Raw genomic sequence first — 26254 nt, forward strand, 5'->3', positions numbered from 1 at the left:
GTTCTCTGCCGGTCCTGCAGTGGTGAAGGAAGCCGCCAGCCTGCATAAACACAACCTGTTCCAAGAGAGCAGCCGCGCCAGCCTGTCCTCCGTCTCCACGCCCAGCAGCCCCGCCCCGGCTTTGGCCTCCTCCGTCAGATTCCAGTCCCAGACTCCTCCGTCTCCCCTGGCCGCCAACGGGCTGCCCCCCAGTCCCACAAAGGGGGCGGAGCTAAAGAGGGAGAAAGTAGGAGAAGAAGTCCTGCAGGCAGCGGATTGGCCGGACGCAAAGCTGCCAGCAGGCGAAGGAACCCAAAACGACCGAACGTTGAAGGTAGAAGGGATCAGCTCAGCAGACCCAAAACCTCCGTCAGCCGAGACTCTGGACCCATCAGAACCACAGATCCAGGAAAATCTCTCCGTCCAAGCAGAAGAACCCAGAACCCAGAGAACAGACCAACAAGAGGCAGAAACCACTTCATCAGAACCTCTAGCTGTTTCTCCAGAACCTCCTGCTGACCCTCCAGAAGTTCCAACTGCTGCAGAACCTCCAGCTCCAGAACCTTCTTCTCCAGAACCTCTGGCAACTGTAGAGCCTCCAGCTCCAGAACCTTCCGTTGTTTCAGAAGCTCCAACTCTGGACCAAACCGATGAACCCGTGAATCTTCCAGCAGAAGAACCCGAATCCCAGGCTGCAGCCGCCAGCCAGCAGCCATCAGCCATGCTAGCAGCTCCCCCTGGTGGTGAAGAAGAAGAAGACGTCGGCCTGAAGCTGCAGCTGAAGACGGAGGACGCGGAAGGAGGAACCGCCTCGGATCCCAACTCCCTGGCCGTCTCAGTGGGAAGTGACTCTCCACGGTCCGACCCGGAGTCCACAGGAGGAATCTCAGAAACCTCGGAGCTCCTGGAGGTCCAGTCGGCGCTGAGCCCAGAGGAGACATCCGAGGACCAAACCTCAGAGGGAGAACCGTCCATCGAGGCTCAGACCGGAGAAGTGGAGGCCGGAGCCGGAGCCACGGCAGAGAGTCCAGCAGAACCGGATGGTGCTGTGTTCTCCCCGCCGGCCGGGAACGGTCCCGGCGAGCCCAACGTCCATCTGCCGGACTGCGTGAAGGAGATCCGCAACCTGGTGATGGAGGTGATCGAGGTGGAGGAGCCGATGGATCGCTTTCCCAAAGAGGAATGAACTGATGGTGGGGGGATCCAGAATCAGAACCAGAACCGTCTTAAACTCCTGCATGAAGATATAATAACTTATTTAAACAAATCATTTATCAGGTTTTAGCTGGAAGCTACTTTAGGAACTTTTGGACTTTTTATGCTGGAAACTTTTCCAAACTGTTTGGCTTCATCAAACAGAGTTCTGCAGAACTTCACCGGGTTCCTGCCGGTGAAGTTCTGCAGGAACCCAGTGATTCTTTTCTATCCAACCGGGTCCGGAACTCCAGGATACGACGGCATTGATAGAAAAAAAGAAGAAGGGAAAAAAAGCAAATTTCCATGAAAAAAATCTCAGAAACGTTCAAGAAAAAAAGAAAAGATTTCTGATTCAAAAATCTAAAGTTTCAGAGTTCTGAAACTCAGTTTTTTCTCTCAAAAATTGCTGATGTTTTTTCCATCAAATTTTGACTTTTCAAACCCAGAAAAAACAAGAATATTTCTGCTGAAAATTTAGAGATTTTTCTCGTATTTGTGAGATTAATTTTAAAATTCCTTTTTCTTTGTAGCAAATTTTCAAATTCAATCATTTTTTCTGGAAAATTAATCTCCAAACATGAGTTTTGTCAGGAATGTACTCCTGTACTGCCGTCGGACCAGCAGCTGACCGGAGCCAAGAAATGTTCATCACTCACCTGCTTCCCGACGTTCCAGGACCAGATTCCTGCTGTTCCCACTGAATCCTCCAGATCTGGATAAAGTTGATCAGATTTGCTGGTTTCATTGGATCCGACATGAGGAATCCCAGCAGGAACTGAATTCATGTTTTACCAGAACCGTCTGGTTCAGGTGCAGCATTCTGGGACCAGCTGGTTCTGCTCCGTGGATAAACTGGATTTAGTGGGAATTTAAAACACGTGGTGCCTTCGCTGCCCCTCCTGTGGCTTAGAGGGAGGCTGTTGCCATGGAGACGGGTATGGGCAGCTTCCTCACCAAAGTGCCTGCATCGGACCGGTTCTGTTCTCCCAGTAAAGCAAACGCAGCAGGACGATGACGATGTCTGAGTTTTTATTTCTGGAATCATGAAGTCATTTTTCAGTTCTAGATGAATCAGATTTTACATTCAGATGAACTGAAGCTCTGCAGGCAAAACAGTGCAGTTTAGACCAATCAGCAGGATTCTGTTGGGTTGGGTCAGAACCAGAACATGTCCTCCTAGTTCCTGAACCAACAGACATCTGTATTAAAGTTTAACAATAAAAGCATGAAGGTTTCAGTCTGACTCGTTTTTATTTAAGTCTCAGTGGTTTTCAGTGTTTTCCTGCCAAAGTGCATTTAGCTGCTTCACATTAAACAGAAACCGTTTTAATATCGTCGGCCAAACTCAAAATAAAAACTCTTCACTTGCATCAAGAGCCTGTGTGACGAATCTGTCAACCAACCTGTCCACAAAACGGCCCCCGCGCCGCACTTTGGACATCCATAAAACATCAGAACCAATGAGGCTGAAAGGTAAGAGTTACAAACATGAGCCAGACATTATTAAAGTTCTAAACCGGGTCAGTCCGGATCAGGCCGGGTCAGGTCAGTCCAGACCGGATCGGATTCCTGTGGCGCCGCCCGGACAGGACGGTGGACCGGATCGTCCTCACAATTGGGACATTTTGGACAAAATATTAACAAGTCAAAAAAATTGAAGCCATAAAAACAAAGAAAAAAACAAAAATAGTTTTTATTTTCACTGCTGGAGTTTTTTCCTCTTTAATTCAAAATGTAATTTATAATTTAAATAATCCAAAATAATAACATTAAATACATGTAATAAATATATTTATGTCTGACACATCAGCTGCTGTTTATTCCTTAAATCATTTTATTTTCAATTTGTCTAAATCAAAATCTACTTTTTTAATCATCTCCTGTGGAAACTTAAAGGTTCTCTTTTGGCCCGGTTCTGGTTCTGCCGAACATTCAGAACGTTGATCTTTGCTTCTACTTGTTTTGATCAGGAGCATTTTAGTTGCCTGTCTGCAGTTGCCATGGTAACGGATCAGGTAAACCCGGGATACCGACCGTTAGATCCTGCAGACTCAGCTAAAAGGAGAATCAGGATTAGAAAGTTTTCATTTTGTCTAAACTGATCAAACAGTTTGGATGAAATCGTTTTAATCGAGTTCATTAAAATCGATTAAAACGTTTTAATCGATTTTAATCGGTGGTGCTGTGGGCTTTGAGATTTTTGGGATTGGAGAATCAGATTAGATGATTCTGATCACAGCGCCTCTTAGAGGCCAACCGGGGGAATGAGACCCAAACACTTAGAAACCCTTAACATGAATGACCTTTGACCCCGGACCCACCGCTGTCCCTCTGATGCAGGAGGTTTAAAAAGGAACCAGAACCATCCAGGTTCTGGTTTGTTACAGAGACACAAAGTAAAACCAGAAGGCCTAGTCCAAGTCCCAGACCACAGGGAAGGATCCGGGTTTACCGGGAAGCGTTGGCAGTGTAGCTGTAGAAGAACCGCTCATCGGGTCGGAAACTCCGGTCGCTGACGGGTCGGTCCGCAGGAACCGGAACCGACGGGACAAACTGGTCCAAACTGTTGAAGGACAAAGAGAGAACCAGAACCAGAGTAAGAACCAGAACCAGAACCGTTCGTCCATCCAATAATATAAACTAAGTGCTGTTAGTTACACACGGAAAAATATTTTCTCTATTATTTTTACAGCCACATTAAAAATGTTTCATCTCTTCCTTCTGTCTCTGTTGAAATGGACGATATCAAACTTTATATTGTTTAGAGATGATGTAACTTTCCAAAAGTTATAATAATATGGCAAACATAAATACCACTCTGCGTTTCAGAGTTTATATATTTTTATTTCAGTTTGTTGTTCCTGTAAAAGTTAAAATCAGTCACCATCATTACACTGGGATGATGTAAGCTAAGTACAAATGATGCTAATGCTAGCAGCTTGTAGCTCAGCAATGATGAAGCTTATGGTTGGTTGGGGGCCAAAAATGAAAGTCTGCTCAGGGCCCCAGAGGGCTGGCCCCGGCCCTGCTGCGCAGCGATCACTCTGACTACTGATGAACATGGATCAGTTTCTCTGGATCTTCTGGAACACGAGTCCTCTGACCCGGGACGTTCTTCAGCTGACAGAAGGCCGACCTTGGAGCCGTCTTCATGACCCTGAAGGTTAAACCTCCACCATCCATCCATTTTCTATCACTCTGGTCCCTAGTGGGGTCAGGAGGTGCTGGTGCCTCTCCAGCCTGGACAGGTCGCCAGTCTGTCGCAGGTTAAACCTCCACAGTTCAGAATAATTGAAGCTGCAGAGACAGGACTCCCCACTAGGTGGCGCTCTCACTCCACTTCCAACCCGTCCTCCAGTCATGAACCGGACCAGCAGAGGCCCGGAACGTTCCAGCCGTCCACAGTGGGAGTGGGAACCAGGAGTTCATGGCTGGAGGGGATCGCCGTGGAAACGGAGGACGATGAGGCCCAGAAGAGAAGGGGGAGGGAGGTTGTGGCTCCACATGACCTCACATCGTCATGACCTCACATCGTCGTGACCTCACATCGTCGTGACCTCACATCATCGTGACCTCACATCATCGTGACCTCACATCGTCGTGACATCACACCCAGAACTTTTGGGATTTCTCCAGAAGGTGGGAGCATTTCTCTTCCTGTCCGGCTAAAATACGAGCTGCTTGCTTTTCCCCGCCGCGCTGCAGTCATGACCAGTTTTTATCTAAATCACTTCCAGCGCCTCTTCTCCTCCTCCGCCATGTTTCCACCCCCTCCCCCGTCCCGGGACAGAAATATGTCCCTTCCCTCTCCACACGCTATGGCTGTCAGACAGGATTTGGGATTTGGGCTAAAGGAGGAACAGTGAAGCTCTGATCCGGACCGGACCGGACCAGGAGGAGAATCTGAGACAGTTCCCCTTAAGAAGCCGCATTAGAGGAAATTTATCGCCTCAGTTTTACCTTCATCTGTCAGAAAATCTGAGAAAGGAAATAAATTTTCCATCATTTTGCCTGCAGTTCCTGCGGATGGAGTCAAAACGTCCCAGTGGTGGATATGATAAATGTCGTTCATGGTCTTCCAAACATTTTACCAGGATATTAAAATCTGAGAAACCACAAAAACTACTATTGTTAATCAGAATTCAATATAAATTTCTTGTCGTTTTAATTTCTATCCACCCAGTTATAAACTGAACATGCAGGATTTTATAGAAATGAAAGCAGTCTGAATTTTTCAGAAAAGTGAAACGTGTTTCCCGGTTTAAATCTGCGGCTGACTCAGATTCTATTTACAGTGAAAAACTGGTTAAGAAATGAACCGCATTGATTAGTTACATGCATTTTAACGCATTAAAGCGTTGAAGCGACGAAGCGTCTTCTCTCGGGCCTTCGGTATTAATTTCTGCTTCTAAACAATCTGATTGGATGCTGGAAAAAACCGTTGTGTTGAACATAGTTAGTTTATCAGGTGTAATAAGCTAAATAAAAGATTAAAAACAATAAATATTGTTGCTCAGTTTATATGTCTATTCAGTAATTTAGCAGCATATTTTTCATTAAAAATGTTAATTTATTTATTGAAATGACTGAATGACAGACCCTGGTGAAACGCTTCAACAGCCAGCCTGACCAGCTCCTCCCTCCTTTAACGATGAACATAGTTTCATTTTTTCATTTTAAACAGTTTTTGTTTCAATACTTGAACTGAAACTTCAGGAAACTGGAAATCGGCCTATTTAAAGCAGGAAATCATTTTATCGTTTCTATCAGGAGATGCTCAGTGTTCCTGTGGACCGAGATTCAGACACGTTCCTGATGTTCCGGCCCGGCTCTCTGAGGTCCGATTCACACCATGTTTCACGCGGTTCAGAACCGGCGGCCGAGCTGGCTCTGATTATTCTACTGAGTCCAAATGAAACGCGCGCGGCTCCCCTGCCGCTCCGGGCTGTCAGAGACAGGCTGACGGACGGGAAAACGGGAAAACACAAACATCACAGAGGTGAAGCGTCTGTCGTCTGCTCAGATCGGGTTCTGGACCCGGCCGCGGCCAAGGAAAACATTCCTGCTGAACAGTCCGCCGACAGGAGCTTCATCTCACGCGAGCAGCGCTCCGATAATGGGACAAATTTCTCTGAATCAACTCTGGATTTCCCAAACGATCCATCAACTCAGCCGTGGATCCCATCAGCTGCCGCCTGGTTCTGGGGACTCGCAGGAAACCCAAGGTCGGTTCTGGTGATAACAGCAATGAGTTTTTAATTCCCAGCCATCGGCTTTAAGTTTCAGGCCGGAATGTCGGAAAGGGATTGGGAATGGAGTGGGTAGATCCACTGGAGCCGCGGAGGCGGCCGGAGAGTGTTTGTTCTCAAAGCTTCTCAGAGGGTGGAGCGATGCCTTCAGGGACCGGTCCGATAACCCGGATCAGCCGGCAGGGGAACCGGCGCCGGTCAGAGGACGGGATGAAGGGAAACAGGCGGAGTTTAGTGCTTCCTGACGAACACGCCCGGAGTTTCAGGCCTGGACACACGATACATCGGCATTAACATCGGAACCGGTCCGATAAGTAAAACTGGGCCAATATTAACAACTGGATCTGGCTTTTTCAAGTTATCTTGAAAAAGTAACTTTTGATTACTGATTACTCCTTGCTGATCATTTTGAAAGTAATTAATTTAGATTACAAGTTACTTTATTAGTTACATTCTGGCCCCGCCCCCTTGGTGAGCCTGAAGTGTTTTAATGCAGCATTTCCTCGACCACATCCTGCCTGACCCACTTCTTCTACTCTCCTCCACTTCCTGGTTCTGTACTTTGACTAGGCCATGCTGTGACTCCAAGATTTGTTCAAACTCGATTTTTGAAGCTCTGTAGTTTGATAGACATTAATATAATCCCTGCAGTGCAGAACTGAAGCTCTACAGTTCATTGTTTCTAAACGGTAGAGAAATATCTATAATATCGGTAATATCGATTAGCGATATAAATATCGGATATAGGTATTGGTATTGGTCCTGGACCATCAGCTCGGCGTGTTGAATACCTGCTCAGGTTTCCAGCCTCTCCCGGCTCGCTGCTCTGGATGTCTGCGTAGAAACTGGGGCTGGTGGATCCGTCTCCAGAGAGAATCCCGTCTGAACGACACGACACACTCAGACCCGAACTGAACATCGGGTTCGTTCCCACATGGGGCTCTGAAGGCTCCGGGTACCTGCGGCGTAGAACAGGTCCGGCCGCTCCAGCAGGTCCCGGTTCCCGCTGAAGGACTCCCCGTCGTCTCCGTACAGGAAGGGCTCGTCCAGCAGGCGGTTCTCCACCATCTCCAGCCACTGGCTGTTGTAGTAGCAGAACTTCGCCGTCTGGATCTTCTTCGCCCACTCCTCGTCGTATTCCTGAGGCGAGACGAAGCGGGACAGACGCCTGCAGATGAACTCAGAGGAATTATGGGAAGGACAACGGCTTTACGGAAGCTCAACTATCAGGATCCGTTTTAACACTTCGGTCAGATGAAGTCTGGTTTGGTTCCTCTGCTGCCTGGACACATAAAGATAAACTCAGTATCCTGAAGCTTAGCCAGCAAGCTAAATATTTAGCTTGGAAGATATGCATCATCATATTTTTCTGATATTTCCCATTAGCCACTTGAATTTAAAGATGGTGGCCATTTTTCAAGATGGCCACCATCTTTGAGCCTTTTAAACCAATTATTGCCATAAAATGTTACCCAGTTATCAGAGGAATAATCTGCCAATGGAACTAGAACTTTTTCATCAAAATTAAGGAATTATTTGCTTAAATTAAGATCCTATATTTTCCTGAAAATGTACCTGTAAGTTGGTTTTATCTTATTTCAAGTGCTTTAAGGTATTTATAGATATTTGCACGAAAAGCCAAAGATTCTTGGTAAGACTTTGTTTTTGCAGTGTTGGATGAACTTTGTGTGACATTATATGTTTTTGACTTTTGGTCGTCTTATTCATACAACGTTAATAATAATAATTTGAAAATCACAGGTCAAAACTGAAACTGAGTGACAGTCGGTTAGTGGTTAGCGGTTAGCTTCTGCTCAGTTTTTAAATGAGCTTAGAGGTTTAGCAGTAGCTACTGCTAATTTTTATATGTTTAATGGGTTAGCATGGGCATAGCTAAGGCTCTTCCTTAGCATGTTAGCAGTTAGTGATGCTAACTGTTTGGTTAGCTTTGCCCACCACTGGGAATAATTTCTGCCGATTTTAGCGTAAACATATATTCTCCATTATCACTGTGGCAGCCATTTTGAAAAATGTCCACCAGAAAAATGAAGCACAAGACCAAGAAAATCTACATGATTGCTATAGTTCAAAATGTTTGGACTCTGATGAGACTCCAAACACTTTCATCTAATTGGTGATTTTAGTGTGAAAATTCATTTTCCACGACAATCATGTCAGCCATCTTGAGAAATCCCTAAATTATTTGTGAGGATGATTTCTATGGCTTCTATTACGTGTGATTTGACACTCAAAGTATTCGTCTGTGATAAACATTGTCAGCCATGGTGGCCATCTTTAAAAGCCTCCGGTTCTCAGTTCGGTTTTTGTTTCTACAGATGAAGGATTTTTGCTGAAATATTTTGTTTCCCTGTAGCTTCAATACGCCGAGCCTCAGTCTTCATCACGCAGAGTTCATCATCAGGAGCTGAGCCAACAGCGGCGGCGGCGATGGTTAGTGACACTAATCGGTTATTGATCAGCAGTGTGAGCTCGTCTACTTCCTGTTTGGTGCTTCTAGAAATTTCTCCATGAATCTGCGTTTGTCCTCAGCTGCTCTGATCAAAGGTGAGTCTTTCAGGACTCCTGGACCCGGTGTGTGTTCGCAGTCTGTGTGTGTGTGTGTGTGTGTGTGTGTGTGTGTGTGTGTGTGTGTGTGTGTGTTTTTCCCCCTGACGGCGCCGTCGGCCCCCTGACACACTCCAGATGCCCTCGCCTGCCTCTCATGTGGCGCGCAGCGTAAATCGCCTCCCTGATAATTTAAATGAAACACTTCCTTCGGTCCGATTGGCCGCCTGGTTTTAATCTGCAGATAATTACGCTGATCTGAGGTCTGGCAGCGCTCACGCTGCGGCTGGCAGCGAACTGCAGCCGTCAATCACCAGCTGGTCTGCCATCTGATGGACGGATGGTCAAACATCAGGAGAATACAATAAAATATTAAAAATATCTAACATTTATGAATTTATTAAGAAAACAAAATGAAATCAGGTTTTAAGACGTTTCTGACGAGAAAATTTGATTTCCTGTTTCTCTCTCGAAAAAATCTGGACGACTGAGAATCGTCAGTCCTCAGTTTATATTTATATTTTTATAGTTTACATAAATTTAAACCATAAAAATAGTTTATATTTACCACTAATTATCTAAATAATAGCCTAAATCGAATGGTCAAATAATCAATAACAGATTATAAAGAATAAATATCTCTGTAGTTCAGGTAATATGTCTATTTATTTCATACATTGTCTGAATTAAAATGTTGCTTATTTTGTCAATATATTGTTTTTGATTAAAATAAAGTTAATTAATTACAGATCCTGCGATTAACACAATAAAAAACTGTAATGAATTAGCTTACAGAATTTATAACAGGAGGAGCAGTTACTAACCGAGCAAAATAAAACGATCTCTTTCTACTGCAGCTTCATTATTCCTAGATGAAAAAATTGATTAAGATATAATGGTTAAATGAAGTTACAGTAATGCAGCCTGCAAGTCGACTAGAAGGATGAAAATGTTTAAGTCTTCAGAAACTTGACTTGGACTTGTGGGAAATTACTTTAGTCTCTGTTCATCATGCTTTTATTTTGGTGGGGACTCGTTGATGACATCCTGGTTCTGCTTGCAGCAGAAAAATAAAGATCATGAAATGTTTTCTGTTCTGTTCAGAGCCTTCAGAAGGAAAATGAGCTCCTAATAGAAACCAGTCGCTGATATAACCCAACCGAACCTTTGAAACTATCAGTAGCTCATACAGTAGCTACGATTAAATGATCATCATTTACAGACTACCGCCCTCCTCCAGCAGGGGGAGCCGTCCCTGCAGGCGCCACTCACCGCTATGATGTCTAGGGTGTTGTCACACACTCTGCGGATGGCCGCGTTGCCGTCATGCATCAGGTCGACGAAGTACGCCGGAGCCTCTGGTGTCGAGAGTAAAGGAGAAGATTTCCTGGAACGCCATCAGGATGAATGAGGATGAATGAGGATGGATGAGGATGGATTATCTGTCAGGATGAATTACTCCAGCGGAGCGGGAAGGATACGCGTGTCTTTGATGATGACGTCTCTGGTCGCCTGGTGGAACGCCATCTGGTAGAAGACGTAGAGGATCTGGCAGACAAACTCGTCGTCCTCCTGTTGGGCTGAAACAAAAACAGGAACAACTCTCAGCTCTCCAGGGAAACTTTCTCTAGACCAGCCAAAAAACTAGAAAAACGATCACATCACCTCTACAAAGAAGCAAAACCATGATGGACAGAAAAAAAGCAAATTTCTGCCAAAAGATCTCAGACACTTTCTAGAAAAACTTGGACATTTCAGAGTTTGAAAACACAAATTATCTAGAAAACATTTACAAATGGAAAAATTTGGACTTTTCAAAGTTTTTTTCTCAAATATTTGTGAAATTAATCTAAATTAATCCACCATCCGGCGTCTCGGAGAGTGGGGGGGGGGGGGGGGGGGGAGCAGTACGGCACCAACACTGTTTATAGTGGGGATGGTGTGCTGCTGACCTCTACTCGGGACGTTGTGGGCCGGTGGGCGGAGTACTTCGAAGACCTCCTCAATCCCACCAACATGCCTTCCATTGATGAAGCTGAGCCTGGGGACTCTGGGTTGGGCTCTCCAATTTCTGGGGACGAGGTCGCCGAGGTGGTTAAAAAGCTCCTCGGTGGCAGGGCCCCAGGGGTGGATGAGATCCACCCGGAGTTCCTTAAGGTTCTGGATGTTGTAAGGTTGTGTTGGCTGACGCGACTCTGCAATATCGCATGGACATCGGGGGCAGTTCCCCTGGATTGGCAGACTGGGGTGGTGGTCCCCCTGTTCAAAAAGGGGGACCGGAGGGTGTGCTCCAATTATAGAGGGGTCACACTCTTAAGCCTCCCTGGCAAGGTCTATTCAGGGGTCCTGGAGAGGAGGGTCCGTCGGATAGTCGAACCTCGGATTCAGGAAGAGCAGTGTGGTTCTGGTTCTGGTCGTGGAACACTGGACCAGCTCTACACCCTCAGCAGGGTCCTGGAGGGTTCTGGGAGTTCGCCCAACCAGTCTACATGTGTTTTGTGGACTTGGAGAAGGCGTTCGACCGTGTCCCTCGGGGAGCCCTGTGGGGGGTTCTCCGGGAGTATGGGGTACCGGGCCCTTTGATACGGGCTGTCAGGTCCGTATCAACCAGTCAGAGTCTGGTCCGCATTGCCGGCAGTAAGTTGGGCTCATTTCCGGTGAGAGTTGGACTCCGCCAGGGCTGCCCTTTGTCACCGATTCTGTTCATCACTTTCATGGACAGAATTTCTAGGCGCAGCCAAGGTGTTGAGGGGATCCGATTTGGTTCGCAGCTGAGTGTGAAGCGGCCGGGATGAGGATCAGTGCCTCCAAATCCGAGGCCATGGTCTTGAGCCGGAAAAGGGTAGAGTGCCTTCTCCAAGTCAGGGGGGGTGTCCTGCCCCAGGTGGAGGAGTTCAAGTATCTCGGGATCTTGTTCACGAATGGGGGAAGAAGGGAGCGGGAGATCGACAGGCGGATTGGCGCAGCGTCTGCCGTCAAGCGGGCGTTGTACCGGTCCGTTGTGGTGAAGAGAGAGCTGAGCCAAAAAGCGAAGCTCTCGATTTACCGGTCGATCTACGTTCCCACCCTCATCTATGGTCATGAGCTTTGGGTCATGACCGAAAGAACGAGATCGCGGATACAAGCGGCCGAAATGGGTTTTCTCCGTAGGGTGGCTGGGCTCTCCCTTAGACATAGGGTGAGAAGCTCAGTCATCCAGGAGGGACTCAGAGTAGAGCCGCTGCTCCTTCACATCGAGAGGAGCCAGGTGAGGCTCGGGCATCTGGTCAGGATGCCTCCTGGACGCCTCCCTGGTGAGGTGTTCCGGGCACGTCCCACCGGGAGGAGGCCCCGGGGAAGACCCAGGACACGCTGGAGAGACTATGTCTCTCGGCTGGCCTGGGAACGCCTCGGGATTCCCCCGGAGGAGCTAGAAGAAGTGGCTGGGGAGAGGGAAGTCTGGGCCTCCCTTCTGAAGCTGCTACCCCCGCGACCCGACCCCGGATAAGCGGAAGAAGATGGATGGATGGATGGATGGATGGATGGATGGATGGATGGATGGATAGATGGATTACTCTAAAAATTTCTGAGATTTTTCTAGCAAATTTTTGATTTTTCAAACTCTGGATTTTTCTTTTTCTGGGAGAAATTTACTGCCAAAGAACTGCTTCCTTTTCTTTCTACATTGGCTCTAATACATCTTTGTAAGAACCTGAGTGGAAACTGTAATTTCTGAAAAGATGTCATGAGTTTAAACTCTTCCTGCCAGTAAGCACGGCGCCAGCACGCAGCTGAAACCTGACAGGAAGAAGAAGAAGAGTCAGTGACTCACCGTTGAGGAGATCGATGAGAGCAGGAATGATGCCGGATTTGGCCAACATGGCAGCACAGGAGTCGTCCACGGAGACAGTGCCGATCAGGATGACGACCTCCAGGATCAGGTCGTCCTCAGCAGAACCTGTCGGGAAACGCAGCGTCAGCAGGAACCTGTGGATTTTTAAGCATCAGATGCTAAACGCCTGGAGTCTGATTCTTCCTGCTGCGGCTCCATTTTCTGGTAAACGAGACCAAAATCTAAATCATTTCTATTTACTGAACTCCAGGTTTGCTTTTAGTGTTTTGGAACCTCCAGCTTTTATTTTGGAGGAATGGAGGAGGAAGAGCAGAGAACGAAGGAAGAGATGCAGCAAACGGTCCGGAAATCGAACTGGCAGCCGCCGGGTTGAGGCCTGCAGCCTCTGCTCCACTGCGTTCCTCCACATTTCTTTCTAGATAAGATGCTTTGGGTTTAGCAGAACCACATCTCCTGACCTCTGACCTTTCACCTGAAACTGTTTCCCTCCAGTGTGGAAAATTTCCAGCTTTGTAAATCCAGAAGGTTGTTCAGTTTTTTAATATTCTGGTTAAAGTAAACTAGAGAAACGTTTGTTATCCTCTGGACCGTCCGGACAGCGAACGCAGCGCGACCTTCAGACCTTCCCTCTGGTTGCCATCAGGCGCTCAGATGAACCCAGGACAGATGAAGGCGGGGTCAGAGGTCAGCGACCATCAAAGCTCCAGATAAGGAGGGAAGTCGTGCCTCTTCTCAGTCGACTCCTGGCTGATAACCGGGCCTTAGCGATGGCAGCCGGAGGTCACGGCGGTCTGGAGACACTAACCTGGCTTCAGGCGCCGCTTCAGGTACGGAACCAGGCTGTACTCCCTCAGAACCAGCTCCCAGTCCAGGTCCGGGATGGTCAGGTTGGCCAGGGTTCCCAGGCATTCGATCACAAACTCTTCGGCCTCGTCTTCGCCGATCTGGGCTGCCAGGTCGCCAACGTGGTCCTGCAGAGACCAGATGAGGACAAAACATCTAACCGGGACTCAGGCGCAGCAGCACTGCCGACGGACACGGAAACGGACCAGGAACAGGTTCTTGGTGGCTCCGCCATGTTGAGACAGGTTCCTGATCATCTTCATCACCAGAACGTCCTTCAGCTTCAGAGCCCGCTTCATCAGCAGCTTCAGGCCGTTCCCTGGGCAGGAGGAGACGCTGGGACCGGTTCTGATGGGTCAGTTCTGGTCAGTTGGTTCTGGTTAGTCAGTTCTGATGGGTCGGTTCTGGTCAGTTGGTTCTGGTTGGTTGGTTCTGGTTAGTCGGTTCTGATGGTCGTGCAGCTCAAACCTTCACAGAACACCTGAGCGTTGCTCCGGTTGGCGGCCAGGTTGATGCAGAGCGAGACGAGCTCCACGTCCAGCTGCTCCTCACCGCCCAGCATCATCTTCATCAGCTGCCAGACAACAACCACCACCATCATCATCATCAGGTCAGGTAGATGCTTCATCCAACCCGATCTGATCTGCTTTAATGCTAAATGTATCCGACGTCCTCGTTTCAACCCGGCTCTGTTCGTTTTTATCATCATGAACAAACCCAACAGGTCTGAGTCTGACGGATGAATCCAGGCTGAGGGCAGCTGAAGCTAGCGGCGCTAATCCAGCAGGAATCAGCGTTCAGGCTTCCTTCACGACTCATCAGTAATCTGATCCAAACGATAAAAAAACAACGATGGAGATACCAGAGATTTATAATAATAACTGATCATAACCTCCACAGTTTAATAAATTACCGGTTAATGAATCATTAGGCTGCAGCTCTAAAGGAACCAGTCAGACTGAATCAGTTCCTGGTTCTAGTTCAGTAGAAACGTGATAATTAAAGCCGGACGTGTTGGAGATCTGCAGCTGAGACGGCCAGTTCATGCTAGCGCCTTGTGCTAGTTCAATATGCTAGTGCCTTATGCTAGTTCAATATGCTAGTGCCTTATGCTAGTTCAATATGCTATTTCCTTATGTTAGTTTATTATGCTAGCGCCTTTTGCTAGTTCAAGTTGCTATTTCCTTATGTTAGTTCAATTTGCTAGTTCATGCTAATCCTCCCATCTGTCCACCCATCTCCTCTGTCTGATTTAACATTAAACAGGAAAGGCTTTGAGCTGAGAGGTGGAGGAGGAGGTGGAGGTTTGGAGGAGGTGCAGCTCTTCCCTGTGAGGAGCTGAGCATCAGGAGCGTCGGCGGGGCCGGGGTTAGGTATCACATACCGGGGGCCCCGGATCCCAAATCAGCCTCGTCTAGACTCTCTGGCACCTGCGTCTGCTCATTTACCGCAGGCGGCCGCCGGGGGCCGCAGCCTGCTCCGCCTCCGCTGCTGCTCCTGGACGGTGACCCCATTGAAGGGGTCGGGGGTCAGATCAGTGAGAAGTGACGGAGCCTCGGTGGAGGAAAGGTGGGAACAGAAAAGTTTATTACTGATGTTTTCACACCCGGACGGACCTGCTGAGTCAGCAGAGACTTTCTGGGACTAAAGTCAACAATCAGGCAGAAAACATGTTTACAGTGCTTTGAAAAGTATTCATGACCCTTGAACCTCAATGTTTGTTTCACATTACAAACACAAACAGAAGGAAAAGGGTGTCCTTCCTCCTTTCTCTCCTTCCAGCAAGACATCCAGTCAAAGACATTATGGACTGGATTAGAATGGCCTAGTCAAAGTCCAGACCTTAATTAGGGGCGGTATGGACTCAGAAGTTTTATCACAATATTTTGTGGCATTGTTGTTACAATAAAAGTTTAGGTAACTGTAGGACTGTGTGTCACAGTGATTATAGTCCCACAAACACAAACATCGCACTTGAAAAACGTTCCCATCCGTAACGAGTTTCTTTAGGACACCAGTCAGGTTTATATCAGTAAACTGAACAACATGACTGCATTTCCAGTTGGTATTACGTTCATTGGTATTGTATTGATGCTTTTACTAAACAAACACTGAAGAAAAAAAAGGAAACTATGAATCCCGACAGTAAGGCCAGTTAAAGGGTGTTTTAAATATCATTAATTGAAAATTATCAAAAAAAACATAAATCAAAATACTTAGAAAAAAATTAAATGATATGATAAATGTCCACTTTTCACCTGAAACCCACTGCGAATCAGTAGAAATGGTTGAAACGGATGTTTTCAGATGGACGTACGCTGGAGCAGAACCTTCAGCAGACGACAGAGCCGATGCAGGAAAACATCTGCAGAAAACTGATTCAGGAAGCCGAACGCACATCCGAGCTTTACTTCCCACGTTAATAAAAACTGGTTCTTCACATTAAACCTGTCATCATCACTACCAGATAGAAGTTCCTCCATTTTTCCTTTATGTCATATTTCTCACAGCTCAGATTCTGAAGGCATGAAAAAAAAATCACGTAAAATTCAATAATTCAGGTCATAAAACTTAATGAATCTAAAACTTACAGTTAACTTATTAACCCATAACGTCTGTAAATGAGCCTCAATCAGCTGCTAACGTCCTGCGATCTGATCTGTTCTGGTCACGTTTCCTTTTCCGTTGGGCTGCAAACGACCCACAGAAATACAATAATCACAAATTCATGTTCTATCCTCTCTTCAGGATAATGTGTTCATCTTCATTTATGCTGTTTTCCCAAAGAAGAGAACTAAATAATAAAAAAAACTAATTATGAAGGAGGTTTATTTTATTATAACAGTTCAATAATTTCTAAATGAATATTTATATCTGTCTGATTTTAATCTCCGTGTTTCCGCTTCAGACTAAAACTAAAAGTCTGAGGATCTCTGCTGTGGATGTGAGAAAAAACATTCATCTCTTTCATTTAGTCCAAGTCTCTCAGCAGGATCAGTGAGAGCGAGGGAGGCGGGGCCGAGGTCAGAGGTCACATCCTGGTCACGCTGCCGAGGTTCTGATCTGCTGCCGACTCGGCCTTCTGAACAAACAGCAGAGCCTCACATCCACATCTGGACAGCATTTACACCCAATCCCAGCAAGCTAACGCCGCGCGGCGCCGGCCAATCGGCTGACAGGAGAGGAGCCGGCGACCGGGTCGGCTGGCGACCGGGTCGGCTGGGTCAGGAGGGAGCGCCCGCAACGCAGCGCCCGCAACGCAACGCCCGCAACGCAGCGCCCGCAACGCAGCGCCCGCAACGCAGCGCCCGCAACGCAGCGGCTAACACTCCAAACACTGCGAGCAAATCAGCCTGAGGGGGAAACTTTGTTTTCCCACAGAGGGAATCTGATTCTGGGCTGATCTGGATCAGAACCACAGACAGAACCTGGAGAAATATCAGGTTGGGTCCCTTCTCTCTGAGTGGGGGCCGTTTGTAAATAATTTAGGTTATAAGAGGAAAAAAGGGATTGATTTTTAAAAGTCAAACTTTTGCCATGTTATTAATACATTTGTAAATGTCATAGATTTTAAAAACTTAATTAGAAACATAGTTAATTTTACAAATTAAAATTAATTTTATTTAGCAAGGTAAATATTTAGAATGACTTTAAATATCCAACTTGAAACTAAATAGTTAGCTTCCTACCTAAATATATAATCAGCTAAATCAATATTTAGCTTCATACCAAATAAAATCAGCTTGTTAAATATTTACTTTGCTAACTAAACATGTAATTTGTAAAATAAATAACTATGTTGCTAATTTAGTATTTAGTTTTAAACTGACATTTGAAGCTAATTATCTAACTAGTTAAGTAAATATTTATTTAGCTTCAAACTAACTACTTAGCATGTAATTAGCATGCTAACTAATTAGTTAACTATTTAGTTAACTAATTAGCAAACTATCTAATTAGTTAGCAAGCTAGATATTTAGCTTGCTAACTAAATATTTGGTGTGCTTCAATTTAAACTGAGCTAAATATTTAGTTTGAAGCTAGCTAAATCTTTGGCCAAACTAAATATTTAATTAGTAAGCTAGCTCGTAAGCTAAATATTTAGCTGTAAATATTAGGTCAGAGCTAAATATTAATGCTAATTTGTCAATTTGTTTTTGGAAGTGGACTATCAAAATAAAAGCTGGGTTTTATAAGCTGCTATATAAACTGCTGTTGTTGAACTGGTGCATCACTGAGTCTGTAGATTCATTGGAAATCATTTATATCCCCCTTAAAACGGCTAATCCTAAGTTTAAACCTGATATGTCAAACATGTCAAGAGGAAAACGGGCCCAGAACCCAGTCGGAACCTGAACCGAAGTCAGGCTCAGTTCCCTCCCATCGTCTCTAACTGCGGGCGCCTCGACGTTGGCCAGTCTTACCTGCGGTATGCAGTCGGTGTGAGCAAACATGGGCTTGAATGTGTCGTCCATGCTGATGTGGTACAGGACGCACATGGCCAGCTGCCTCTGCGCCTCGTCAGCTGCAACACAAACACAGGCAGGAGGCGGGTCAGCCATGAATGACCGCTTGTCCCGCAACGCGCCGCAGGACGCCGCCGACCACATCCAGCAGGGGCCCACTGTTCCTGGACAAATATCACCGGCCTGAATGGACTGTTTAACAGCCGGGGGTCGGAGGTCAACCGCATGCGGCTGCAGCTTCTCAGGCTCTGCAGCCGCCTGTGAAAAACAGAAAACTAGAGTTGACTCAAAACAAACAGGTTTTTACACTTTGGACTTCTGTCATTTTTACATTAGTGCTAAAGGTCTGATGTTTGTTGCTGTTTTCTTCATGAATTATCAAAGATAAATTAGATTCATTGATGCAGATTGCTCCAAGTATCTGACAGATGCAGGTAAATAATCAAATTAACATCAATTTAACAATTAAATATTGGCGAATAGAAGCAGCCTTTATTGTCCTGCAAACGGAAAATTCAGGTGCAACAGCAGCGTCTTTTTTTAACTAAAAGTTAAAAACAGAATATAAAAAACAAGTCTAACAATGATAACAATAATAATAATATACAATACTAGACTGAAACGTAAAAATACTATGAATTTATTAAAAAGCAATGGGACTCGCGATGCCAGATCACTTTCCCAAAATGAACTCTGTGTGTATTGAACATTTTTACGTAACAGGCAGAGAATTAAACCTCAGGGTCTAAAACATCGTTTTTCTTATTTTACAGCTTTGATCATAAACTGTGATTTTATTTAACGTTTTAAAACCTTTCAGGATTTTCCTGGGATTGTCAAACAGGTTATAAATTCCTGCTGAATTTTTTTCTGACTATGTTTTATCCAGTTTGTGCCTGATTATTTATCATTAGATTTGCAGAATCTTTAATGTTTAAAGCTCAGCTGCAGGGAGGCAGACAGAGACCGGACCGGACCGGACCGGACCGGTAGAGAACCCGGCAGCTTTATGGGTTTGACCCGGAGAATTAACGGGCCTCAGAGTGCAGTCTGATGTGTTAAGAGCAGTTCATCACCGAAACAGAACCAGCGCCCCACCATGCCCCGCCCACCGGCCTGGCCCGGTTTAAACCGGTCCCTGTCCGTATGGCGGGTCAGAATCAGAACCAGATGGAGCCCAGGGAGGGAAGGTGAGTTCTGCTGTCACTTTAATTGGGAAACCAGAAGGAAGCATCAATTTTACTGCCTTTAATAAGTTTCAGTCTCAGTTTTCAGAACATCTGCTTCTCATTAGCCAGAACCAGAACCAGAACACACATTAAGGTGATTTCCCCCTGATGGTCCGGTTGACCCGGTACTACTGGAACCAGAACTCCATCATCTGCTCCACCTCCAGCTGCTGTGGTTCTGAGTCAAACCAACCTGTTCCCCTCCTGGCCTGTGGGGGCGCTGCACCAAGAACCACTGAAAGAAACGACACAAAAACCTCTGAAGACACTGAGAGCAACTTCCTTCTTCACCAGATGGAAACAAGATGGAGGCGTCAGATTTTAGTGTTGGAGGATTTCTCTTTAGTCTTTGGCTGAAGACCAGGAGCCATTTCTGCTGCTAGCGCTAGGCTAACATGTTAGCTTTGGTTGTATTTACCCAGAATGCCCTGCACTGTAATCCACTTCCTGCTTTTGGAGAGGTCTCCGGTCCGCTTGGCGTTCACATTCAAACCGAACCAGAGTTCACTTCAACCGAACCCAGACTGGGGTCTGGAGGACCAGAGGTCAGAGGTCAATTAGCGTTCACACCTCACCAACAAAACCGGTTTATAGACAAACAGACTGGAGTCAGGTTAAAGTGGACTGAACTGGGAGCCTAAACTGACGGACGGTTTACTGGGAGAGCACCAGTTCCACCAGTGATTTAAAGCAGCGTCTGGTTGGAGAAAAGGTCAGTCTCACTGTTTCCCAGTTAGCAGCTGGAATGGTTTACAGGAGGTTCCCACAGTCACACCAGTGTTTTAAAATATAGATATAATAATAAATGCAGTTTTAGCAGGTTTTATTTCCAGTAATATTTTGTTTCATCCAGTCGGGAAAGTTTCTTCTGAATAATTTTATATCAGCATCCTGTAGAGAAAAATGTGATTCTATGGCAAAAATGTTCATATTTCTCTTGATTATAAAACCTAAAAGAATTATGATTCTCTGAAACATGATAGATGATATTTTTATAAAAAATGATCTGTTTTCTTTTTAAAGAGTCACATCGACGTTCCTTCACATCTCCGCTCTGATTGGCTCATTTTATCATCGTTATCGTTTCACTCCCTGCTCTTTGACTTGATGTAAGCCAGTTTTACTGCTGTTCTTGTGAATGAAGCGTGTCTGTGGATGAAGGAGAGAAGCTGCCACCGGTGCAGAGCTTGCTCAGCCGCGGCAGCAGATGGCTCGGACATCGGTCCGGTGTCATACAGGGCGGGAAAAATCCAGCAGGAGGAACCAGGACTGGAGCTCAGGTCTTCCTTCAGGTCGGCGGCGGTTTGGACCAGACGGGAGGGGATCTGATCTCCAGGGGTCACGACCTCTCGTCAGGCCTGGACACAAAGGCTCTCCTCTCCGTTCAGGAGCAGCGGGGCCTTCACGCCGCGCGGTGGATGAAAGGCGGGAAGCCGGCGGATGATTGATGACGCCGGCGTTGGCGTGCGGAGCCCAGCGGACTCTCACTGATTCAGGCCGACCCAACAGTGTCACAACTATGAGGCGGCGCGATATTTCAGGGAACTTCCTGCAGGACCCCCCTCTACCCCCCAAGCCCCCCGAACCTCTGAAGACTCCTTTGCTTCTCCGACTCGCTGCTACAAAAACAAGCTGAGCGCCGAGGTTCTGCCGTGTTATTCTAACAAATATATTCCGTTAATTATGTTCTGCTATCGGATCCGCCCCCGGAGACGCTTCAGAGCCTCCGCCCAGACATGATGCCCGTAACCACGGAAACCGCTTACCCAGCAGAGAGGAGAGCCTGGGAACGAGGCCGGCCCGGACCATCTGGCCGCGCAGCGCCGTGTCGAAGGACAGGTTGAGCAGCAGCCGACAGGTGGCGCTCTGGAGCTCCTGGTGGTCGCAGGGAAGCAGGCGGGTCAGCTTCTCCACGGCGGCCGCCTCCGCCTGGGGGGGACAGGGAGCGACGGTCAGAACACGGCAGGGGCCGGTCCAAACACCAAAAATATTAGAAAAAAATATAGAGCTGGGAGGAGCTCAGCTCTGCAGCACCAGGAGGCCAACCGAACGGCTCCACAGAACCGAGGAGGAGGAGGACGAAGGTCAGGGCAACGGGCCTAAAGTTTAAATACCTGCAGGGTGGGAGTCCGACAGACTGGAAACATAAAGATTTAAAACCCGGTGGACAGAACGACCGAAGAACCGCAGAGACCCGGCTGCTTCCTGGTTCTGGATTCAGTTCTGCAAACATCTAGATTTGTCGCTAGTTGCATCTTTTCCTTTCAACCAGTTAACCCAGAACCGGAACCGGAATTGGAACCAGAACAAGAACCGGGACCGGAACCAGAACCAAAACCGGAACCAGAACAAGAACTGGGACCGGGACCGGAACCAGAACCGAAACCAGAACAAGAACAGGGACTAGAACCTGAACCGGTCCCTGTGGTAGCTACCCGGCGTTAGAACCCGGGCTGTTCCTCCTGTCCTGCAGGTGGAGATGTTGAGCTGATGAACGTCTCGGCTCAGAATTGGACCCGGATTCTGAACGGATCAGAGCGGAGCCACCAGTTCAGATGTCGCTCTGACCCGACCTGCTCCCAGTTAAACCAGTTGCTGCTACTGTGTGGGAAACCAGCAGAGCTGCTTAATCAGCTGCAGCCTGGATCAATTACAGCCGGAGTTCTGCTTCCATCAGCAGCGACCCGGGTCCAACCGCTGAGCAGAACCACCCGGTCAGACACCCGACCCGTTAACCCACCAGAACCTTCCTGCTGGACATTTACTCTGAATCAAAGATGCAGATTAAATCGGGTCCTAACCGGGTCTGGTTCTGATAAAAACCCGCCAGCTGATCAGAACCAGGTGGATTCTGGGAGTGATCCACATTCACTGCAGAAGGCGACAGAACAAATAAATACAGAAATTACTTCAACAGCCAATCAGGTGAAGCTTTCTCAGCAGATCTGTGTTCTGATTGGCCGGTTCACGAGTGAAACCAGGAAGAATCGAACCAACAACCTGCTGGGCATCAGCAGCAGCTGGAAACCAGGGAAATAAATCCGACTGCAGATTTAACCCTGAGAAAGGATGAGGGAGCCTGACCCTGATGACCTGCTGAAGACCTGGACCCGTCTGACGGCATGAAGTAGGCCTCAGAAAGCAACGTGTCTGATCCAAACAGCACAGAGAGAGAAATGCAGAAAGAGAAAGAAATAGAGAAAAGAAGCAAAGAACAGAAGACAAGAAGCACAAAACAAAAAAGAAAGAAATAAAGACAGACCAAAAGAAAGGGACAGAAAATGAAAGGAAGAAAACACAGAAAGACACAAAAATGAAGAAAAAAGACAGTTATGGAGTGACCTAGTCAAAGTCTGAGACTCTGTAGTTTGACTCTAAACAGTCGTTCCTGCATTGAAACCCTGGATTGTGACTGAATTAAACCAATTCTGTGAATCAGAGTGGATCAAAGTTCCTCCATAATTAATCTGAACTTAATGAGGTCGTTTTTTAATTTGGTGTAATAAACATAAAAATATTACAAACTTTAACCAACAGGCTGTAAACTTTCACTCACTTTTACAACGTTGTTTAATGTTCAATACAGAAATACTTTCAGGTCAAATATTTCGGTTTTAATCTGAGTCTGGATTACAGATGTTTTCTAGAGACTACATCTGAAAATAAACAAGAAAAACAGTAGAAGAAGAGAAATCCTCCGTCTCACCATGTGGTTGTTTATCCTTCTGTTTTTGTTACCATGTCGTTGTGTTTTGTTGTTTTTTAGGTTTTTGTTACCATGTCGTTCTTGTTCTCCAGGAAGATGGAGAGCTTCTTGAGGAAGGACACGGCCACCAGCAGCAGCTCCTGGTCGTCGCGCTCCAGCAGCTTCACCAGCATCTGGACGATGTTTTTGTTCCTCATCTTCAGCTCCGTCCGCGTGTCCTCAGCCAGATTCAGCAGCAGATACAGAGACACTGCAGAGACCAGGAGCAGACAGAGGTTCACCTGGCTGGGCGGGGTCACAGCTGGAGGTCACAGCTGGAGGTTTGGACCTTTGAGGAGCTGCTCCTGCTTGGCCAGGAGACTCTGGTACTTCCTCAGCGACTTGTCGTGATCCTTCCTCAGACTCTGGTTGCCGGGGAACTCGTCAGGTGAATCTCGTTAAGGAGCTCAGACCTGCGGCGGAACGTTAATCAGCTGCGCGGCTGCAGGGCGGGACTAAAGGATATCGGCCTTCTTCTTCTTCTGCAGCTCGTCCTGCCACAACTCGAAGCGCTTCAGCTCGTGCTCCACGATGTTCATGCAGAGGGCACCGATCTTGAAGTGGGTCACCAGGCTGTGAAACTGGGAGAAGCTGGGAAGACAGGAGAAGCATCCAGGAATCTAAACCTGGAAGCTGCAGTGAAACCACAAGTTTACATACACTAGATAAAGAGACACATTCTTATCTCAAAAAGTGAAATCAGACCAAACTTCTCCTGTTCCAGGTCGGTCAGAATTACTAAAATTATTCATATCTGACAGCAGCGCCACGTTTTCCTGCGTTTACCTGGAGAAACAGAAGAAGACGGAAACGATGGTGGTTGCCAGGTCAACGCTCTGCTTCCAGTCCTCTCTCAGCACTCTGGCCAGCGCTCCCAGTACCACCTCTGTAACACAAACAGCAGACAGCGACTGCATCACCGCTACCGTGCCGCGTCACCGTGCCGCGTCTCCGTGCTGCGTCACCGTTACCGTGCTGCATCAGCTCCTCCAAGTTGTCCGGGTTTCGGGCCAGCTGGAAGATGAGTGAGGCGCCACGGATCTTCTCCTGGATGTCTTCGTACAGCAGCTCCACGTACTCGTCGATGCTGCCGATGCTTGCCTCCTCGTCCAGCTGCAGCAGAAGGGAACAGGTTGACCCAGCTGACCCGGTTGACCCTGACGCTGCAGAGGAACGGCGGCGGTCAGACGGGCGGCTCTTACCTCCACTCCAGCGTACAGTGTGAAGTCCCGAGGCAAAATGTTCTTCTTCTCCTGGTTGTCTGTGGAAAAGATGGATCAGCTGAGAGCGGGATCCAGACACAGGGAGCAGGAAATGAGGCGGGTTGGTACCGCTGCTCTGTTTCCGGTTCTGCAGGTAGAAGAGCAGCTGCTCCACCTCGGCCAGCTTGGACGGATGGATGAGTTGACATTCCTCCACCACCTTCTGGGCCAGAGAAGCCGTGTCCGTGTTGCCGTTCAGGCTCTTCAGACGGATCCTGGAACAAATACTCGACTTATTAAAGCTATTAAAACTAGAGATGAGATATTAACATCTGTATCGTCCTGATATTATCGGTAATATGCCAATCTATTCAGTCTCATTCTATACTTTTTGCAATGTCATTCTTTATTATTTATTCTAGATTATATTCAGATTTTTGAATCATTACAAAGATTGTTACTGTTTATTTTTACATATCTGCAGTTTCTGTCAGTTTCAGTTTCCTTTTTATTTCTTTTACTTTGGCTGCTCTGCTCCTAATTTCACTGACTGAACAAATTAAAGTTGTGTAAAGTTGGTGTGTTTCAGTGAGCCGTACTGGTGCAGAGTTATCAGATTAATTTGTAATTCAGCATATTTAAGTTTCAGTTAAAAAAAATAAATGTTTTAAGTAAATTCATCTTAAAACATTTTAGATCAGCCGATACTAAACCTCAGATATCAGTATCAGAAGTGAAATACGTGGATCAGTTCAGTTCAGCGCTTTAATTTCCTCACATCTTCTGACAGTGTTTTCGCTCTTCAACCATCGGTTCTCCCAGTTCTCCCAGTATGGTCGCCTCCACCTCATACTGGACCACCAGAGCCTTCTCAGTGGGGTGGACGTCCAGAGAGCATCCCTTCACCCTCCTGCAGGCCCAGAAACACAGAAAATGGAGAAAATAAAATCCAATAGGTCTCAGATTTTAACTGCCAGTTAAAATATTAAACGAAACCCCAAAAGTATTTATTATTTTACTGTCGTAGAAATATTATACACCAACATATGTTCAATTAAACGAATGCTAATATTCAGTACTCACGGGTTTTATTAAATGTTTCATCCCTATTTCATTGATTCTATCAATACATTTTTGCAAAAAAAATTTTTTTAAATTTAATCCATGTGTTAAAAAAAATTGGCAGCAACATTAATTTCAATTACTTTCTATTGTATTTAAACAAATTAAATGTATATAAAACAAGATACAGATATAATAAAAAATATATATTATATATAAAGTATGGAAATTTGTAGATTTACAATAAATGACAAAACAAAAAAAGTAACATTTTAAAGAGGTTTAGTTTGAGATGATCATAAAAAACTTAAAGAAAAGTTATTTGCAAATTAAATTAGTAAATTATTATTATTCTCAGATGCAGCAACACAGCAAAAAGAACCAATTAAATATCAGGAAGGCAGGAAGAACCACAGCCACCGATTACACCTGCTGTTGCCATGGCAACATGTTTCAGACAATTTCTCGCCTGTCACGGACCAAAACAAACTTTTACACGTAAAAAAATTAATCATATTTATTTAAAGAGACCTGTAACCGTGAAGCTTGAGATATAATAACATCTTATTTAACTGCTGTGAGGCGGTACCCGAACCGAACCGAGCCGAGCAGTAACGTGATGTTTCCGGTCTCACCTCTTCACAAAGCGCGGCTCTCCGGTCGGCGGGTTCTCCATGTCAGACATCAAGCTGCGGAGGAGAAAATCCTCTCACTAGTTTCACCTGGATGTGATGAGGAGCCGCAGGAGGACGCAGCCCGGGCGGATGTTGTTTGTCAGCTCAGCCTGTTGCCAGGACGGTTACCAACGGAAACAGAGCGAGTGGCCGCTGCTGCCCCCTGCTGGTGTGGCTGTTATAAACACCTCTTTACCTCAGCGGTCAGAAA

The 26254-nt window shown here is 46.4% G+C and overlaps 2 protein-coding genes across 3 annotated transcripts in view; one reads left to right on the top strand and one right to left on the bottom strand.

Moving 5' to 3' along the window:
- LOC102230304 (protein Niban-like) overlaps nt 1-2413 on the top strand; it is a 28017-nt gene extending 25604 nt beyond the window's left edge. The window contains exon 15 of the mRNA XM_023338963.1: nt 21-2413. Coding sequence (XP_023194731.1) covers nt 21-1165 — 1145 coding nt within the window. The 3' untranslated portion in view covers nt 1166-2413. The remainder of the gene's footprint in view (nt 1-20) is intronic.
- LOC102230041 (kinesin-associated protein 3) lies at nt 2189-26183 on the bottom strand. 2 transcript variants are annotated; one of them, XM_023338964.1, is made up of 20 exons: nt 26005-26181; nt 25086-25217; nt 24437-24582; nt 24308-24366; nt 24077-24218; nt 23892-23991; nt 23572-23696; nt 23395-23493; nt 23138-23316; nt 21127-21289; nt 18090-18190; nt 14134-14239; nt 13872-13984; nt 13628-13793; nt 12802-12927; nt 10472-10570; nt 10263-10348; nt 7385-7565; nt 7217-7307; nt 2189-3739 (listed from the first exon to the last, which is right to left on the bottom strand). In XM_023338964.1, the coding sequence occupies exons 1-20, from the start codon at nt 26052-26054 to the stop codon at nt 3625-3627; spliced, it is 2379 nt and encodes a 792-aa protein (XP_023194732.1). In that variant the 5' UTR covers nt 26055-26181; the 3' UTR covers nt 2189-3624. The 2 variants fall into 2 exon arrangements, with proteins under 2 accessions (XP_023194732.1, XP_023194733.1); XM_023338965.1 differs by lacking the exon at nt 2189-3739 and adding an exon at nt 4007-6693 and having other exon boundaries at nt 26005-26183.
- Nucleotides 26184-26254: the final 71 nt, after the last annotated feature.

The sequence above is a fragment of the Xiphophorus maculatus genome, chromosome 9 (assembly GCF_002775205.1).
Source record: "Xiphophorus maculatus strain JP 163 A chromosome 9, X_maculatus-5.0-male, whole genome shotgun sequence".
Lineage (NCBI taxonomy): Eukaryota > Metazoa > Chordata > Actinopteri > Cyprinodontiformes > Poeciliidae > Xiphophorus > Xiphophorus maculatus.